The 18,878-nt window shown below is 42.6% G+C and overlaps 2 protein-coding genes across 2 annotated transcripts; one reads left to right on the top strand and one right to left on the bottom strand.

The window, feature by feature from the left end:
* Nucleotides 1-387: 387 nt before the first annotated feature.
* dok1b (docking protein 1b) lies at nucleotides 388-13,762 on the bottom strand. Its single transcript, XM_030780739.1, has 5 exons — nucleotides 13,706-13,762; nucleotides 5,807-6,100; nucleotides 5,096-5,183; nucleotides 2,889-3,061; nucleotides 388-1,795 (listed from the first exon to the last, which is right to left on the bottom strand). The coding sequence occupies exons 1-5, from the start codon at nucleotides 13,760-13,762 to the stop codon at nucleotides 623-625; spliced, it is 1,785 nt and encodes a 594-aa protein (XP_030636599.1). The 3' UTR covers nucleotides 388-622.
* Nucleotides 13,763-16,120: 2,358 nt separating this feature from the next.
* nagk (N-acetylglucosamine kinase) lies at nucleotides 16,121-18,878 on the top strand. Its single transcript, XM_030780653.1, has 10 exons — nucleotides 16,121-16,155; nucleotides 16,372-16,456; nucleotides 16,548-16,646; nucleotides 16,766-16,907; nucleotides 17,008-17,118; nucleotides 17,221-17,333; nucleotides 17,440-17,527; nucleotides 17,645-17,742; nucleotides 17,886-17,964; nucleotides 18,433-18,878. The coding sequence occupies exons 1-10, from the start codon at nucleotides 16,127-16,129 to the stop codon at nucleotides 18,624-18,626; spliced, it is 1,038 nt and encodes a 345-aa protein (XP_030636513.1). The 5' UTR covers nucleotides 16,121-16,126; the 3' UTR covers nucleotides 18,627-18,878.

Below are 18,878 nucleotides of genomic sequence, written 5' to 3'. Positions count from 1 at the left end.
CAAAATAAACTTAGTTTTTGTGTGCAGCGATTACATGTCCATTCATCTCTGAAATCTGACCATCCAGGATTTACATCCCCGTCTGGTCGCATTAAGAGTTTGATGGACTCCCTTGTCCTTCACATGATCTCAGAAAGTTGCTGTAAGTGCTTCATGGCGTTTAAAAGTCACTAAAATAAAAGTCTCAGACTCATTGTCATTCACTAAGGTGGGGAAAAAACAGTAAGGGGGGGTTCGTAAGTGCAAAAAATTGTGGTCTATTCCAATACCAGCTCATTCACAGTGGGATAGACCGTCCAACAGTCGAGAGCCTTTGCAGCTTGCTGAATGTCTGCATGTCTCAAGTCTATGTCTTTGCCTTGAATAAAGACACGTCGCCGTCCTTACCCTTCTCTGTCACTTTGCTCTTGATTCGAGTCACTGGACTACCGGTTGCCATTTGACAGTCTACTGTTCCTGGAGTGAAACAGCCATCTTTTCTCCCACTATTGCAAGGATGTTCAAATCATTTGCAGTGCAAAAACAAAGGCTCTACAACATGGGCTCCTTTGACGTCCAGGTGAACTTTAAGTGGGAGCAGAGACAGGGAGTGGAAATTCCAGTTTGATCCAACAGAATGGTCTCAGATGTCACCAAGATTGTCATAGATTATGTCTGGGGTACGCAGGGCAGGGTTGGGGTACCAGGTGTTGGGTGAAGGCTTATTTTTGGATACCTTGCTATAAAGCTCCACGTGTTTCCCTACCTGTCCACCTCCTCCTCCACCACTATGATGATAGCCACTGTTGTTATTGTTAAGGTTAAGTCCAGCTTTACTCTGAGGCAGAGTTGGGGGCTCTTTTCGGGGCAGGCCTGCCTTGTTGGGTTTGGGAGCCGTAAGGGGTTTAGGACCCTTGGGCCGAGGTGCGGCGGTTGGAGGATTCATCTTACTAAAGGCAGGGACAGAGTAATCATCAGTGTTTGGGTTGTAAGGCACTTCATGTCCCTGGGATTCCTCCATACCCCTTGTCCTCCAGGGCTGGTTCTCCAACCTGGCCTCATCATACAGTGTCATTGCAGGGGCAGCTGACAAAGGCCCTGCACATCCCTCAGGCTCATCATAAATATGCTCTGTAGGATTGCCATCTGCAGAGCGTCCCCCTCGTCCGTCCAGCCCCATCACCACTGTCCTTTGGGCCAAGTCTAGGCTAACACGATCATAGATGTCCGAATAGAAAGGGTCATGCTTGTTGCCCGGATGACGAGTGGCACCTTCTTCACCAAGGGGTCTGAGACGAGGATTGGGAGTAGGTGTCACCGGTTTGATGCTGTCCACAGGGTCTGAATACAGACATTCCCCAGAAATGACAGGCAGACGCACTGAATCAGCAGGCTCAGAGTAAAGACTTCCCTGGTCCTCTTGTAAGGGTCCGCTTTTAGGGCCACGAGGCATTGGGGAGCGAGGCGGGGTTCCGCCCACCGGGGCAGGGAGCTCTGGTAGGCTACGCCCCTTTAGGTTCTTCCCATCACCTTCCCTCTTCCCGAACACTCCGTCGGCCGAGCCGGGCTTGCTGCCACCCGAGTCTCCGTCGGGCTCACGGCTGTTGCTCTCAGCAATGGCATTTCGGATCTGTTGGAGAGCGGGGCAGTCGGGATCAAATGATGGACAGCTCTGGTGGCGTTCCTCAGCCTGTGCTTTCTGCTCACGTATAGCTCCTTCCACAATCATGAAGATCTCATTCCCTTGCTTTGTTTCAAATGTGAAGTTCCCTGGCCCAGACTCACAGCGCCTCCCAGCCTCAAATGAGAACATTACCTGGAGAACACAAAGTATCAATAATGAAAATGTTATTATTACATCATATAGCATTTTCTATGTGACAAAGACTGGTTTGTATTGAAGATGGGTATAAACATAAGTATTATCATGTCCCTGAGGCCTTGATGCCTCAACAACTCAACCACCATGTCATCACTGCCTCCCGCCCACACACGAGGGAAAGAGGAAGGCTAGCTTCCTGTGCCAGACTGGTTTCTATAGCAACGGCAGGAAGCAGACTTGGAAACAACTGTGGCCTGAGGTTCCCGTCTGAGGTGTCAGTTTTAGTTAGAAACTGACTGTCTATAGCAGTGCTGGATAAACACAGAAACCCGCAAGACTGATAATTATAGAAGAGACAAGAGTGTGCACAGCTGTCATGTCCAAGCATATGTGTCAGCTGACTAACCATTTAGTCATAAGCATGTCAGAATTAAGTTAGTGAAATGTGATCATTGCAAAGTCGCAGAGGAAAAAAAAATCTGGGGTTTAATGTTGGTTACTGTGCTAGTTTTTTGGAGAAAAATATTTCCAAAAACAACATACAACTTTACCTCAACCTAAAACCTAAAATATCGGTAACTGTGTAAAAAAAAAAAAGAAGAAAATCCTTCCTCTTTTAAATTCAACTGTTTAGCAGTTTAGTACGATTTAAGACTTCCAATCTGTCTGAGAAGCATCCTCAGCTTGATAGAAGGCTAAACACAAAACGCTGATATTTATTCATTTGGCAAACAGACTCCCTCAAGACAATTTTCTAAATCAAAGTTTGCATACCCCCTTAAAAAGGGGGGGAGGGGCTTGGGGCCAGGTTCCTTTCCTTTCAAGCTTAAAAGCAGAGAGAACTTTTGAGCAGGAACCTCAACCCCCTGCTGCAATACATATTTAAGTTTTTGCCATTATGGTCAAGAGAGCAAACTCATAACCATACAAATGCTGGAACATTTCTGTTACCTCTGAGTGCACTTAAAGGTAAATTCCCAAAACGGTGGGAAATATTTACGATGTAGCAGTCAGCATTTTTGAGTGGTCAGAAAGTCTCCTTTTGCTAATAAGAAGGGAAAACCTTTTAAGGTGGAACCGAACTCACCCGGTCTCTGCCGTAGCGACGCAGCAGTTTGTAAGGCCACACCAGAAGGTCTTTCTTGGTCTTCGGATCCTTTAGAATAAGGCTGTCTCCATCTGCCTTAAGAAAGTAATTACCCAGAAGGCTGCAACGCTCTGATGCCTCTGTTCTCTGCACAGTTACCCAGAACTCATTTACTGCGAGAGAAGCGGAGAGAAAAACAGAGAAAGGCCATTGGACAAAGGATTACTGTGATATATATATATATATATATATATATATATATATATATTTCAATGTCAAACCTCACTTCGTGCATTAATTACCATGAACAGCAAAATAGTCTCATCTCTTGTAATGCAATATCTTGGAAATCACGCTCTTTAGACTTTGTCACACAATCAGGGTACAGACCAATAAAGAACTTCTGACGTAATCAAAACATTCCTGTCAGTCCACACAGAAATGGATAACAAGGACTTTTTGTTAAACTACATTTTGGTGTTGCAGTTAGGGAAAAGTACAGTGTGCCAGGTTAGTACAATAGTACCGATATGGCTGGGACTTTGCCCCAGTTATCAGAGAGTGTCGAGGGTTAGTGATAAATGGCTTCATTACGCAGAATCCTTTTCAAATAATATCCAGTAAAACCTGGACAATGCATTCTCATTTCTGACAGTCTGTATGTGACTCTCACGCACACGATTTTGTATTAGAGAACATATATTCTGCATTTGCTTAGATGGTTCAGCTGGTGGCACACGACACACACAAGAACCGGGTGCGGAAACACGCAAAGCTGTATCTACTCCAACATCCAGAATACAGGGCAGAAGGGAGAAGTAAGTAAAGTGTAACAAGGATTTCAAGCCATCAGAAAGCAATGTCAAACTCTGAGGAAGTCACTGGGGCACATGCTAAAAATAGAGAAGTCACACTGACTTTTATTTCCCTCGAAACACAGCAGGAGAAAAAGAGAGAGGGAGGGACGTAGTCTATGGACAAAGTGCAGTAAGCATAAATATACTATGTTATACAGTTAAGGCCTCAGCAGGATTCTGCACTGCTCTGCTGTACACCTTTATTGTTTTTATTTGTTGTTGTTGTTGTTGTTGTTGTTTTTGTTTTGTTTTGCTCTACTTTACTATATCATTCATTTTCATAAGAGAGACTAGAGCAAAAGTGTGTGTTTGAATTGCTTTTAGGAAAAACGCCTTCTCCTCTCAACTGAGAGTGTGTATCTGACATAACGGGGGGGGCGGGAGTGTTCTTGTGTCTAACAGAAACCCAGTCATAGTACCTGAGGGACACAGGAAATGTTGTCACCAAGCCTCCCATTTCTAATTACACTGGCCGTTATGTCAACATGAACCGCTCGGTCCAGTCATAACTGTCTCTATGTGCCTGTTCAAATTTGCCTTGTTAGACAGAATTAATAATGCTGTATTAATTATGGTTATATATTCAGACAAGAACAGAGCAAAAATAAATGACTAAATAATAACAGCTGCAAAGGAAGGAGGGAGTAGCTAAGCAATGCCATCATGACTAGAAATTGCCTGAAAAACACACAAGCGTCCGTTTGTAAATTGAGTTCTTCAATTGTAATTCAAATGAAGAACTAAAATTTGAACTGGAAACACCATTCAGGACACTGAACTGGAATTACAGAAAGTTCTGTTGAATGCGATTTCAGTTTACGAGGAATGAACCCAGATGGCACAGATAGCACTGTGAAAAGTGCAGTATATAGTATAATACATTAGAATACAGTTTCCAGAGAACAACCTCAAAAATGCAAATGGAATTATTAACATCAATACACATCCTCATAAAATTAAGTTGCACTTTTATTAAGTTTCAACAATTCAATATTACATGTAATACTACGTGTTTTGTTTTAATTGGTGGTTTGTTATTTTATGTAATCTACAGGTTTAAATAATTAACGTCACATAACCCCTTTCTGGGTTATGGTGACAGACCCTCATTAAAATCATATTCCTCTGCAAGTTGAATTCAGTTCCTATTCCACGCCCTTAATTTTCGTGTCAAATTTTAACGTAACACAAATTAAAGTGAAGTTAACACCTGCCACTGCCTTAAAAAGGCAGCGATGGAAACTGCCTGTCAGTAACACAGGCCTTTCTCACGAGCAGTGTAAAGCAGTCACTGTGAGTACTGGCTCTTTAACAGGAAATGACACAATGTTGAAGCATATGCCTGCTTACCTTCCTCCCTGGAGTAATAGATCAAATTCTCAGACATCTGAAGCTCCTGCTGTCCATTAGAGTCATTACTACTTGGAGAACCACTCTTCTGAGAGAGAGAGAGAGAGAGAGAGAGATATTCAGTATGCTTCGGGGACAGCTGCTCTCCCGATTCCCATAAAAACGCAGGTCACTCTTTCCCTTGGAAATTCCCAGCATATGTCCGGTGTGTGTCTGGACATACCATGATAATCTAAGCAGGCCTGTACAAACTCTTATGGGTTAAAGAGGTTCCATCTACGCTGTTTATACCCATACCACTTTTAAGGACAACAATAAACTGACTCTTTAAGCATTTAACCTTCCGTGAACGAGTTTGGATACAGAAGTTAACCAAACAAATGCACAAAAAAGCAAAGCCCAAGTCTGATGATTAGCACAGAAATCCTGAAGATTAGATAATACACTGACAATTTCAAATCAGCATGAAAAAAAATTCTTAGCCTCAAGGCCGCTAACTTATTTTAAATTTTAGGGGAATCTACCAGACATTGTTTGTAACCATACCAACGTATACAGGGCACTGTATATATTTGTGAGTCATATGGTGGGTACAGCAGAGCTAGGCAGAATGGGATTATATTTTGAGTAATCTGAGGCAAATGTCAAACACGCAGACCGCCGAGGTGATATTTTTAAAATCTCGTTGCCAATTAAGTGTCGTGCCCTTACCTGAAAAGCGATCTCACACATCTTCTCGACCCACTCTGTGGCGACCTGCTTCTCAGCTGCAAACACGTAATTCTTGTCATTGGTTTCCACGCAGAAAGCAGACATGTTGTCTTTGGGGCAGGTTTCGGTGAAGGCGGGCAGAATGCTGATGCACTCAGACAGACGAATGATCTTCTTGTCCAGTTTCTTGGTGCTGGGTTTCTCACTGCCGCTGCCCCCGCAGTCGTAGAACTCCAGACGAGCGATCCCATTCTGACTGGCCGGGTACAGCACAAACCAGTTCTTCTTCCACTTCTGCAGAGAGGTGGAACAGAGGACAGGAGGCATCAGAAGTGCAAAGGCTGTAGAAAATACATTTTGGCCTCTTTTTTTTTTTTTCATTCGATTCAGAACTCAGAATTCAGCCGTACTGAAACACATGTAATATGTGTGAAAGGACAGTTCAAATTCAGTCAGGTATACACAGCACAGTGAGGAATACACTTGTAGCAGAGTACCTAGTTACACTGACATGTTTGTTTAAAGTTTAGATGATCTCTCAGTTAAATGATTAGAGGTAAAGTAGGTCATAGAAGCCACAATACTGTGAATGACCCCTTCAGCATGCACAATAATCATGTGCTGAGTGATTTAATATGAGGACAGTCTGTGACTATGGGGGAAACACACACAGGCCTGAGGGAAGTTGGAGAGGCTCCAGGGATGGACAGAAGTCTTTTGGGAAACTACAGTGAGGTTGTTAAGAGCGACGGCTTTAACGTGCACACGCGTGCCTCGCCATTGTGTGTGAAGAATGACACCCACGCCCATGACAAACCATTCTGTGTCCGAAAAAGAAAGAGCTGAACTGTGTGATAAAGTTTTACTGAGCAATCAGTCGCTTGTATTAAAGAGAACTGATTTCTTTAGAATGGACAGTAAAGTGAAAGGATTTTTATGAGCTGGTAGCTGCTCCGTGCTGCTATATATATATATATATATATATAAAAACTCCGTAAGCATTCTTAATCGTAAAAACACTAAGCACTGCAAACTGAAGATACCTCAGTTGAGGTTTATCTAGAATAGTAGCCTGCTATTAGGCTGCCATCGCTAAGAGAACCATGAGGAAATCAGTGCAAGACAATATCAAGCTCCTCTCCTACAATGGACAAAAGGGGGAAGGAAAGGGGACAGATGACCAGGCAAACAAAAAGAGTGACCCATTCAAGGACACCTGTCAGAGAGAGATTCATGGATCCAGTGTATGAACTGCAAGACAAGTTTGCTCTACCAGAGCAACGAAATTTAGAGACTCGTCTCTTCCAGCGAACACATTTGCGTTCACACTTCAAGTGTCATCCACACCCCCACGAAAAGCAAGTCATTCATCACACTTGTTGCATCTGTACAAACTCTGTGCATGAATAATATGCATTTGCAATCAGCAAGTGGGAGTGAGTTCAGTTTTATCAAATGGCATAATGTGGTCAGCGTGATTCTGTGGTGACAATCAGTCATCAAGTTTATATACTGCTGGTGAATGGTCATCTGATTTGCTGATTTTATTCTGTAGTTTTTCATCCGAGTGCGTCTGTGACGGGACACACAAAACAGAGTCTGATGTAGATTTTAATGTTCAGATTTAAGTGCTGTATAGCCTGCGGTGTCGGTGCGAACTCTCTGATGTGTGTTATGTCCAAACTGTTGATATTTGAATTGTCAAAGCAACATATTTAATGGCAAGTTACTGACGCATACCAGAGAGAAAAGGAGCATTAGGCAAAAGGCATCCAGCAGTCTGAATCAGCCAATCAAGAATCTCTTAGTTTTCCGTGACCTCATAGAAACTGTTGCTATGCCAGCGGAATAGGGTCAACATTCTGGAATTCTGGCACTCTGAAGTCCCTGTTTTTAGCGCAGCAGTGAACGCATACACTGCATTAACAATATGCAATGTGCTTCAAGAAAAAAGAAAAAAAAAGTCCTACTAACCAACTAACTACTTGGATGACAAACAGCATCTGTTATGTGATGCTGTTCAAAAAAAAAATAAAAAGAAACAGTATTGGGAGCAGACTGTCTGGCGTCCTTTAAGGTCCATTAGCATCTACATTCTTCTCCGGGGCTCATGTGCATACAGCAACTGTCACTGTAGCAGAGGAGGAAATGTGTGGGATTACCCAGCATCCTTTGTTTCCTCCAACACACTGCAGGTGTGTGTTCAATCCAAAAGACTGCCTTGAAGGCGATTACACCGTCAGAGATGACCTCACTGGTACACACGCAAGAATACACACGCACGCACGCACACACACACACACAGACACACACACACACACGTGCGCACACACACACACACACACACGTGCGCATGCAGACAAACACGCACGTACACACAGAAACCAACATATCACACAGTCACAGACATAGATACACATGTAGGCCAGTTTAAAAAACTTAAGAACATGGGCAGAAACCCTGATTCTATCGCCCAAATCGATAGCAGTCAAATGTAAATGTCAGGAGTGATTTCGGTGCGATGACACTTCTCCACCAACGCCATATAAGGCAAGAATCGGCTTCGGTTATACACTACACAGGATGGAAATTATGTAAATGAGCTGAGATAGAGAGAGTGAGAAGGATACTCGCTAACTTCCTCAAATCGGCGTCCCTGCTCTGTCACACGCCGCGCTAGTTGGTCTGCCTTCATACATTTCTTTCTCTCTAAGAAAGGATATATAGTATCGCGACTGTAAAGAGAGATCATCGGTTATATTGCTGAGTTACTGTAGCACTCGTTTTTATGAGCAGATATGGGTAAGAGCCATCAGAGGGGAAAAAAACAGAGGAGATGTATTTTGACATAATCCTTTTACAGTATTGGAAGCACCCAGAGTCCTGAGCGTAATGAAGACTAACCACTGCATCCTGTACAGCACATCTGAAAAAATTTCAGCTGGCCAGCACTTTAGCGAGTGCTTCATAAGTTACACGGTATTTTAATACACAGTTTGGAAAAGATCAAAAGTTAGTGTGCTAAAAGTCTTAACGGTTTAGACAAAGGACAAGCTTTGAATATCAGAAAATTGAGAGATTAGGAAAAATTTGAATATCAGAAAAACATAACTGATGCACTCCCTATCTGCTGAGAGATTTCAACAGAACCGCAAGACAAAATAAGAAGGAGTTTAAGGGCCCGCCGGATCTTCTGTATTTAGCGATGAGTCGTCGCTAAATACAGATTGTTCAAATTGACGACTGAGAGACACTGCGCATGACTGTCCTTGATGTAAAACCATGCTAAAAATGACCCCTAACTGGGTTTTACAGCTGGCTGCTGGTTGAGCGGAGGAAACAGAGAAAGTGTCAGATGACAGAGAGTTTGTCTGGGTGTTACATTATTACCAACGGTCAGATCAGATCAGATCAGTCTCTCAAGATAGGTCTGCATCTTATTTATACACCCACAAATGTCTTAACTTAATCAGACATCTTATTCACATTTGTGATTAATTATCTACGTTTGTGCATTTAGAAAAAAAAAACATTAAAATATGACCAAGACATCAAATAAGATCAAGACCGTTGTATAATAATGTATTTTTGTATATAATTTGCAGTGTATCGCAGTGACTATGTGAAAAAAAAATTCCCAACCATAACATGCAAATGCTGTTATTATCGATATTTTGTGAAGTGACCTTTTCGTATTAATATATACCTGATTTCGTGAGGGGATGTGGTTGCACCTGCTAGTCTTCAACAGTGGATTCATTCTTTCATTCTCTTTGCTGCATTTCCATAAATAACATATTAACGCATCGCACCGAGCAACGGCTAGTTCACCCGCCTCAGAACAGATGTGGCTTTGACATCCCTTTTTTTTAATATGCACTTCAGTGAACTAGGAACTCTGTGTGTGTGTGTGTGTGTGTATGTGTGTGTGTGTGAGAGAGAGAGATAGAGAGCACCGCATGTGTAACCATAAAGTGAGATGAAAGAAAAACAGAACACAAGGATTTACTGCTAGCGGTGAAGGTGAAGGTTCCCGTAGAGGTTGTCATTTCACATACAAATGAAAAATCATGGGAATCTAATTCTGCTCTTTCGCGTCATTTACCTGAATGTGACCTTGTCTCATATGAAATGGTAAATCAATAATACAACAGTAAAACTGTATGCTCATAATTACGAAATGTGTTTTTTTTTTTTTATGACGCAAAACACCATAAACGTCAGCCGCAGGCCGGTTTGTAAATACTGGTCCCTCCAGAGAAAAAGCTGCCAGAAGTGATTTGACCAGCATCACAGCACATGTTGACATCCCAAAACACGGAACTATCTTGTGTTTTGCCTCAACTCTGAAGTTCCCCTTTAGTATGTGTTTGACATGAGTTTTCTGAGGAACAGTACGAGAAAAACAAAAGCTTTGTACGGTTTTGACATGGACAAACGTTTCCACCCTGGACCCAAACAAAATGTAACAGCAGCCAACAGTGATAACAAAGTCTATTCTGGTACAGCCCTGCCTCAGATCTCTCCTTTGAACCTCTAGCAGCTGTGCGTGTCTGTGAGTTTGGACTAGGCCTCCCAGACATGACAGGAGGCAAACAGAATCTCTATTTGGCTTTGGTCTGCACTGATGAGGGCTATCGTGCACAAGGCCTTGACATTGCGCGCGCGCACACACACACACACACACACACACACACACACACAGAAACTGTCAACAAATGGGCTCTGTAATTGAGTGTTTTGGAATCTTCAGGCTGTGAGATGACTAACTGCTTGTGTGTGTGTGTGTGTGTGTGTGTGTGTGTGTGTGTGTGTGTGTGTGTGTGTGTGAGTGAGTGTGTGTGTGTGTGTGTGTGTGAGTGAGTGTGTGTGTGAGTGAGTGAGTGTGTTTGTGAGTGAGTGTGTGTGTGTGAGTGTCATGAAATGCCAAAAATGCAGTTGATGCCGGAAGCACACTCGTCCATGTGACGAGCCTGCAGCACAAAGATGCAGATTTCATATCTCCTCTTTGGTCTGCAGTCTTTCCCCCTTCAGCAAACAATAGCAGTAGTGCTCCTCTACAAAAGTCAGTCAATGCGTTGGATACTCCCTCCTACACAGCTCTGACTGCTATGACTTACAGCTGCAGTGAGCTGTGTTACCACAGGCTAACATCAGACCATGCCAATGTCAACATCCCTCTAACCCTCTGTACACAAACATCAGTCTGGGAGCCCTGCGTGATGTTTCGCAGCGAGAGGTGTGACTTTAAGTTTTAAGCGCGGAGGCGCTCACACTTGGCCAACTTCACACACAGCATCCATCCACGCTGTGCTCTTTTTAACCAGACATGTGAGAAGATCAAAGATGACAGAGGGAAGGGACAGAAATCTGTCTGTGTGCGTCTGTCTGCGTCTGACTTTAAATGTCAAGATTTAACCGATTTCGCGTGCATGTTTTGATGCGTTGTTTTAAAAAAAAAAAAACACACACACACAGAAAGAATGTCCTCGGTGGTTCTGAAGGCCCACAACACACAGGTTTGAGTTTGAGCAGGAAGTAGCTGGGCTTTTTTGTAATGCTTATTATGTATTGTGCCTTTAAGAGTTTGTGTCTGTGTTTATCGGTGGTTACACGTCAACGTGCTCAATTTACCTGAAGACTTCGTGGGTGTAATGAGGAGTGCTTCCAAATCTCTTTAATTCTTTACTCAATGTAACGTAACTCCCCCATGTTTCTTTCTTTTTATTTTCACTCTTCTTTGCAGGTATGAAAAGATTAGAGTGCTGTGGAGACCAAGCCTAATACGGTCAATGCTTTATTTTCAAATTGCGTCTATGGATACCGCCTGCTATGTTGCAGTGTGTCCCCAGTGAGTGGTGATAAGTCATCTTGTCATTAAGGTTCTTTTTTTTTTTTTTTTTTTTTTTTAATGAAAGGATAAAGGAAGTGGTAGAGTCCACAGACAGACTCATGCAAAACAGCTTAAGGTGAAGCCATGTGTATAAATATAACCAGCCTATGGTAACTTCAACGTATGGCTTAAAAAATGCCCCCAGGGAGTGGAACGCAGTACAACTGTCCTCCAGGTGCCTAGTGTTCAGCTGAAGATCAAAACACTCAGCATCTGTTTTCGAGAAATGAAAGCCTTTCCTTCCTCATACACGCTCACAACAAAACTTGCTAACACGCTTGACTGCACCGCGTGTCAGCTCTTTTCCCCCTTGATCAGCCAAGAATACACACTTTCATAGACACGGATAAATATATCTCTAATTCTCTGTCCATATCTCTAATTCACACCTTTTCATCTTTCCGGTCAGAGCCAAAGATCAGTCTGAGGAGGTGAGTGTCAGGAACAATTATTCATCAAGTCAGGCCACTCGATTCAGGGAATCAGTCTGAATTCATGAGCTGAAATTCATTACATTATGTGACAGGTGAAACCGAATGTTGACTCAGATATGCAGTCTTTAAAGGGAATGTACCTTTTCTAGTGGTTTTCTGACTATATGGATGACAAAGTTTGTCTTATAAGCTAAACAATTCGATAGCAATCAACTACTGTCTTCATACAAAACATTAGACCCAGGCAATCTCTTCTCATTCCCGCCCCAGCTGTAAGAGTTAAACAGGAGCTGTGACATCTCTGATATATTAGACTCAGCTTGTCAAAAGATCAGTGTGACAAGAAAATCAACCTGAGATTGTTGCAGAGATGTTTAAAAAAAAAGAAAAAAGAGTGGAGATCTTATTCGCGCGTTTGCGTAGGAGCTTCTGCTGAAATAAAGTCTCTGGCTTGTTTTTTGTTGTGGTTGTTGTTGTTGTTTTTTCCAGAAGCTTCTTAACGGTTGATATTTTAGATGAAGACTGAGGTGATGTTTGATTTTAGATTAGTGTTCAGTTACACTTAATTGAAACATGCACTAATAGTATGGAAAAACTTCTTCACTGACAATGGTCACGCCCACTCACTTCTGAAGTTACACAGACATGCACTATGTCTGAAATATTGCACAGATGGATAGGCCAACAAGTTTCACAATGACAGCCTGAGGGAAGTGAATAACGATGCACTACCTGTCTTTGTGTATTTTGGAGACGGGCACAATTTTTTAATTCAGTCTGGTTGTGAGTGTTCATATTACATAACCTCTTGATTTGCAAATCATAATTTGGAGCGGAAGGAGAGAGTGGAAAAAACACGTCCAAAATAGTTTGAGTAACTTTTCTGCACGTTCTCCTTACTTGACAGCGCGAACCTTTCTCAATCTTGTGGTTTAGAACTGTAACAAGAGGCCACACTTTATTTTCCATCTCACGTGGACGTTGCTATACGATAAAGTTAGCGAAAGTGAGTGTGAATGAGCGCGCGTGCATATCTCTTGACACAGTTGACTGACTGAAACGAAAACTGACAGTCCTGCACGCTCGTAGGACACTGTACCAAGTCGATGGACGCGTATTTGTTTCAGGGTGTAAAATCAACTGACGTCTGCTCCTGGGCATGTGCGTTATATCCAAAACAGAGGGTAGAGGGGGTGAGTACTTGATTCATGTGACTATCTCATGTCGCAGGAAAAAGAAGAATAGAGGTAGAGTCATGCCTCCTGCCCACTAAATACGTCTTAAAATGACCTTAATGGGAGTATGAAAATTCTTTGTACAAACTCTTTAGATGCCGATAGCCAAGTATAGTAAAATATTTTTGAAAGATACGCTAAGGAAACAACAGAGCAAATGAAATGTCTCTTTCATTTCATATTAGGCTATGAATTTCGAGTGACGACGGACTGTCCTGAAAGTTCGGAATACTAAACTGTAATCGTAAGTTTTTGAATTCATGTTTTGGAATTGCTGAATCCGAAAATTGTGCCAAATAATTAAAAAATACATTTTTGTAATAAGTTGGTGTCCTACCTTGCCGAACTTTTGGTGTTGTACATAAAGCTGTCCTTCTTTAACGTGCGTGTCCATCTCAAACTGTTGTCCTCCTCCAACGCAAGATATGTGTGAACTTAAAAAACAGACAACTAGTTTTCAGTCTCTTGCTTCTTTCAGACTTCCTATTGCGCGAACTTCCGCTTGCCCAACTTTTCTAGTCCAAGTGCTTCGACTGGGATTCATTTATTCGATTTTAGATGAAGATTAAAGTTGAAGACTGCAAGAACACGTTCACTGTTTTTAGATGGACGTTGTCCAACGACGCGAAGTTTGGTCTTCACGCGCTGCTGTGGCCGCGCGCTCCTCTCGCCTCTCTCTCTCTCTCTCGATTGAGGAAGCGCTCTCGCGGCGCAAACGGCATGCATGCTGAAGTCCCCCCCTCCTCCTTTTCCTTCTCTTTCTCTTTTCCACCCACCTCCTCTCACTTCTTGCCAGTGTCACCAGTATGAAATTTGTGCGTACGAAAACCGAGGATGACGTTTCAAAAATGTCAATTTACATGTGGGTCCATTGTAGTTTCCACACCAGGTTTCAGCAATTCATATGATCTTTCTAACGATTCTCTGGCTGAAAAAAAAAAGTTAAGTGTTAACTTTTTTCACCTGTGATGAATGTCTAGTTGACATCTTTTCCATGCCATGCTGCCCAAAAGTATTCCTCTTATATTGGATTTTATGTGGTAACCAAAGTAAATCTGTCCACATTGCTGTTTCAAAGAGAAACAGGTTACCACAATTTCTTAACCCCCCCCCCCCCTCTCTCTAAAGGCCCTCTTAAAAAACTTTGACTGCAGAATTATTCTTGTTGATAGTAGCGGTGGTACATGGGATGCTGTGTTTCAACAGGAATTAAACTTTCCTCAATGGATGAGTGTTTCTCATTTTTGCCTCCACAAACATAATGTAGCGCTCCACTACTTCAAAGTTGTAAAACATGACTTTGTTTTCCAGTAAAATTCCAAGTACATTATGTCCTCTTAACAGCTACTGTATTCGATTTTTGTAGGCTAATTCACAACAATTTGTGGTGGGAGTTTGTTGTTTATTTTGTGTGTGTGTGTGTGTGTGTGTGTGTGTGTGTGTTTAATACATATATGTTGAATAACCGCAGAGTATGAGTAGCAGACTCCTGAACCCATGAACGGACAAACAGTTCAAGTATTCACGTCAGTGGTGGTGACATGCATCCGTTTCAGTTAATTCAGAGGTCACACATGTATGTATGTGCGTTACATGTCCGTCACACTCTCTCTCTCACACATTTTCTCAGTGTGCTGTAATCCCATGTTGTACAACAGGATGTTGATTAATAGAACTCCATTTTGAACCCTGAATACCCAACAATAGCTGAGCAGAGCAGGGAGTCCAGCTTCAGTATCACAGCAGAACACATTCCCCCCCCCCCCCACTCTATATGGGTTTGTCCTCTCAATTAAGTGTCCCAGATACGAGTCTTAAACAGTTTTTACAGAAAAACGGCTTTTATAAAGTCATTCGCTCAGCTACTAAACGGGCTGTGTGGGTGTTAAAAGGTCTGTGAGTAATTTTGAACTTTGGCACACTCTCTTTTTCAGCAATAACTGCTGATGGAAAAAAGATGGTCCCACTACCACCCACAGTTCAAGAAACAGACTGAACGAGGACATGAATCCACGTAGACTCTCAGACTCTCTCTCTCTCACACACACACACACACACACTCTCACACACACACACACACACACACACACACACAGACCCACACATGCACACTTATGGTATGAGATAAGGTGCGAGACTATCAAAACACAAAGAATTTTCTAGTTAATGCTGCATGGTGTGCGTATAGTTTTTAGTTTGCAGATCTGCTTTCTGCATTTACTGAAGTCAGCTGTTCTTGTAGGCTACTCAAGACAATTGTACTTATGTTAACTGGATAATGTAGGCCTACTCTCATTTTGTATCTGTGTAGATTGATCCTGTTATCCTGTCGTGATCTTGGCTTGACTTTCTGAAATATTCTGTGTGAGCTAAACGTTTCAATACCACGTTCTACTGGTGAAAAAAACCCACAAACTTATTAAACAATAACAGAGAGAGAAAACTTTTTACACATTCTTTTGCACATACACATGCTGTTACACATTCACTGAAAGCATTTTAAAACAACTATAGATGGACAAAATAGCTCAAGAGTAATAGTGAAACACTGTAACAGTTCACAAGAGTTCACTACTCCGTTAGTGGCCATTACGCAAAGAAGCTGGCCAAAGGTCGAGTAATTGGATGTGCTACGGTGCCATCTACTGGTATGTTTCGGGCCCGACAATTCTGTAGTGAATTAGATTGGAATTATCTGATTCGTCAGTACATATAGAGCCAGATCTGACCATGTGACAGAAACAGGAAGAGGGAAATCATGAGCGCTGTGTTCGGTGGTGTAGAGGGGTAAGTTTTTGCCCAAAAAAACAAAACACTGAAGTCAGTAACTGATACTTTAAATGAAAAAGTGTTATAATCAAGTAGTTCCACAACAACAAAGACGACTGAAGTTATGCATTAGCAAATGACGCGCGATGTTGTGGCGTGGCGTGGTGTTCAAGTCAGTCAAATGAGCGACAAGTCTCGTGACATTAATCGCTGATGTCCGCCTGTCTCTTGCAGTGGTGGAACGCACTCCAAAGCGGTCCTTTTGTCCGAAACCGGAGCGATCCTTGCCGAAACAGATGGCCCTTGCACGAACCATTGGGTAAAAAACAGAACCCGTTATAGTATACGTTGGTATTTCTGTTTACATTAGACCTTACTTAGGTTTTGAGGATATGTTTTTTTTTCCACAGCTTGTTGGTGTGGATAAATGTATCGAGGGTATCGATGACATGGTTCAGAGAGCGAAAATGAAAGCTGGGCTGGACCCCGACACACCCATTCGTTCACTTGTGAGTCAATCAAACCATCATTAAACGTTGATTGATCTTTACCCCATTTGGCTTATCAAACACAGTTTGCTCCACCTTAAAAATAATTTGTGTCTGTTTGTGATTTGATGTATTCCCAGGGCATGTCTTTGAGCGGCGGCGAACAGAAAGACGCCATTGAGAAGCTCACAGCTGACATAGCAGAGAGGTGTCCCAAGCTGAGTCAAAGTTATTACATCACCACAGACGCCATAGGCGCCGTGGCAACAGCTAGCGATCACGGTAGGGCATCGGGCATCAGTCTGTCATGACCAAAGCTGCAGCTCTTGAAGTGATTGCGCACACACCAAAATCCGTTCTCTGTCCCTTGTCTTTTCCGCAGGAGGTGTGGTTCTGATATCTGGCACTGGCTCTACCTGTAAGCTGGTGAACCCTGATGGCAGCCAGGTGGGATGTGGAGGATGGGGTCATTTAATGGGTGATGAGGGGTCAGGTAACCATGCCGACCACAGGACCAGAAACGGTTTACGCTGTTGATGAATGAGTTATGTATATGCGAAGATGCCCTCTCTCAATTTGTTTCTTTTTTACTCAGCATACTGGATCTCCCATTTGGGTGTGAAAACCATATTTGATGCCAGAGATAACCTGGTTAAACCCCCCCACGATGTCACTCATGTCTGGAACGCTATGAAGGAGTACTTCCAGGTCAGGGTTTAGTAAGTAAATTCACAGATAATGTATTAATTTCATTGACAGTTTATTCTTAATGTTCAGTGTTTTTGTTTGTTTGTTTGTATCTTGTCACTTCCAGGTGTCAGACCTGATGGGCATGCTCCCTCACCTGTATAGAAACTTCCAGAAGTCTCACTTTGCCGGGTTCTGTAAGAAGCTGGCGGAAGGTAACACACCAACAGGGTTTTAAAATGTTTTCAGGGAGATTTTCTTACCTGCTACAATTCTGACATGGTGTAAAGTAATATTCATAGTCTGTGTGTGTTTGTGTGTGTGTGTTGTAGGTGCAACAGCAGGGGATGCTCTATGCCAACATCTGTTTAAGGAGGCTGGCAAAGTACTGGCACAACATGTGGTGGCTGTCTTACCCAAAGCCGATCAGGTGACGGGCATCATCTTTTCTATTTTGTATTTTAGTTTTCCTTCACTTAAGTGACTTTCAGTGACCAAAAGGTGTCTGAAACAGTAACGACCATTTACTGTCTCTCTCTCTCTCCTTCTTCCTCGCCCCTGTCTCATATACAGTCTCTGTTTTCTGGTGACCTTGGGCTGCCCATTCTGTGCGTGGGCTCTGTGTGGTGCAGTTGGGAGCTTATGAAGCCTGGTGAGTTTTTCTACAAAAATATGCTACTGAGATGTTTTCACTTAAAAATTTGCATATCTGATGCGGTCTGTAACTATCATAAGAAAGTTACGTTTGAGCTATAAATACAATCTTTGCATATCCCTACTGAAAAGCAGGAGAGGCCACGAGTACAGTTTGTCCTTATTAAACAGCCAAACAATAATTTATCATGCAAAGGTGCAGTGTACACACTGAAAAAGTAAATGATCAAATACGACCTCATCCGAAAGAAAAGATTTGAAAAAGTTATCCAGAGTGGTCTTAAGTGACCTTCTTTGTGTGGCGTCTTTGGCTTGGTGCTTCCGTTTGACCAACTTGTGGGCGAACTGTCCAAACCGTCTCTGACTTTGTCCGAAGCATCCGGGTCTTTATGGATTAAGAGCAATTTTGTGGAACTGCTCATGGGTAAAACGGGAGACCAAGATTTGCCTGTGGTCTTATTTATAGGTTTCACTCAGGTCCTGGACCAGGCAAAGGATTCTGTTGGTGGGCATTTTCGTGGGTACAGCTTACTGACGCTGTGCCAGTCTTCCGCTGTGGGTGGTGCCCTGCTGGGTGCCAAGAAAGCGGGTGCAACGCTACCTCTGAATTATAGCGCCAACGTCAACATCCTCTACAGACATACGTTTGCAGATCAGTGAGGATGATAATCAAGCACTCAACACAGATTACGAGTGTCAGCTTAGCCATTGACCAATCAGACGAAAGGCTGAGTGCCTGTACCAAATAAGGGATGTGGTGCTGCCAGCTTACTCTAAAATATGGGATTTGCAATTCCACCTTTTGTCAAAGGGAGGCGCTGTTAATCAAACTTGATTCTACAGGTTGTTAATTAGCTGGAGAATTAACTCATGTTAATTACTGTGATGATAAAATGAAATGGATTATCATAA

The sequence above is a fragment of the Chanos chanos genome, chromosome 7 (assembly GCF_902362185.1).
Source record: "Chanos chanos chromosome 7, fChaCha1.1, whole genome shotgun sequence".
Taxonomy (NCBI): domain Eukaryota; kingdom Metazoa; phylum Chordata; class Actinopteri; order Gonorynchiformes; family Chanidae; genus Chanos; species Chanos chanos.
This window is presented reverse-complemented; position numbering and strand designations above follow the sequence as displayed.

Coding starts and splice junctions, on each gene's coding strand:
- dok1b (XM_030780739.1), bottom strand. CDS start 13,762: ATGGACACGCACGTTAAAGAAGGACAGCTTTATGTACAACACCAAAAG. Junction 6,101..13,705: donor AACACCAAAAGTTCGGCAAG/GTAGGACACCAA, acceptor ACCTCTCTGCAG/AAGTGGAAGAAGAACTGGTT. Junction 5,184..5,806: donor TGTGTGAGATCGCTTTTCAG/GTAAGGGCACGA, acceptor TCTCTCTCTCAG/AAGAGTGGTTCTCCAAGTAG.
- nagk (XM_030780653.1), top strand. CDS start 16,127: ATGAGCGCTGTGTTCGGTGGTGTAGAGGG. Junction 16,908..17,007: donor GGCAACAGCTAGCGATCACG/GTAGGGCATCGG, acceptor TCTTTTCCGCAG/GAGGTGTGGTTCTGATATCT. Junction 17,119..17,220: donor AATGGGTGATGAGGGGTCAG/GTAACCATGCCG, acceptor TTTTTTACTCAG/CATACTGGATCTCCCATTTG.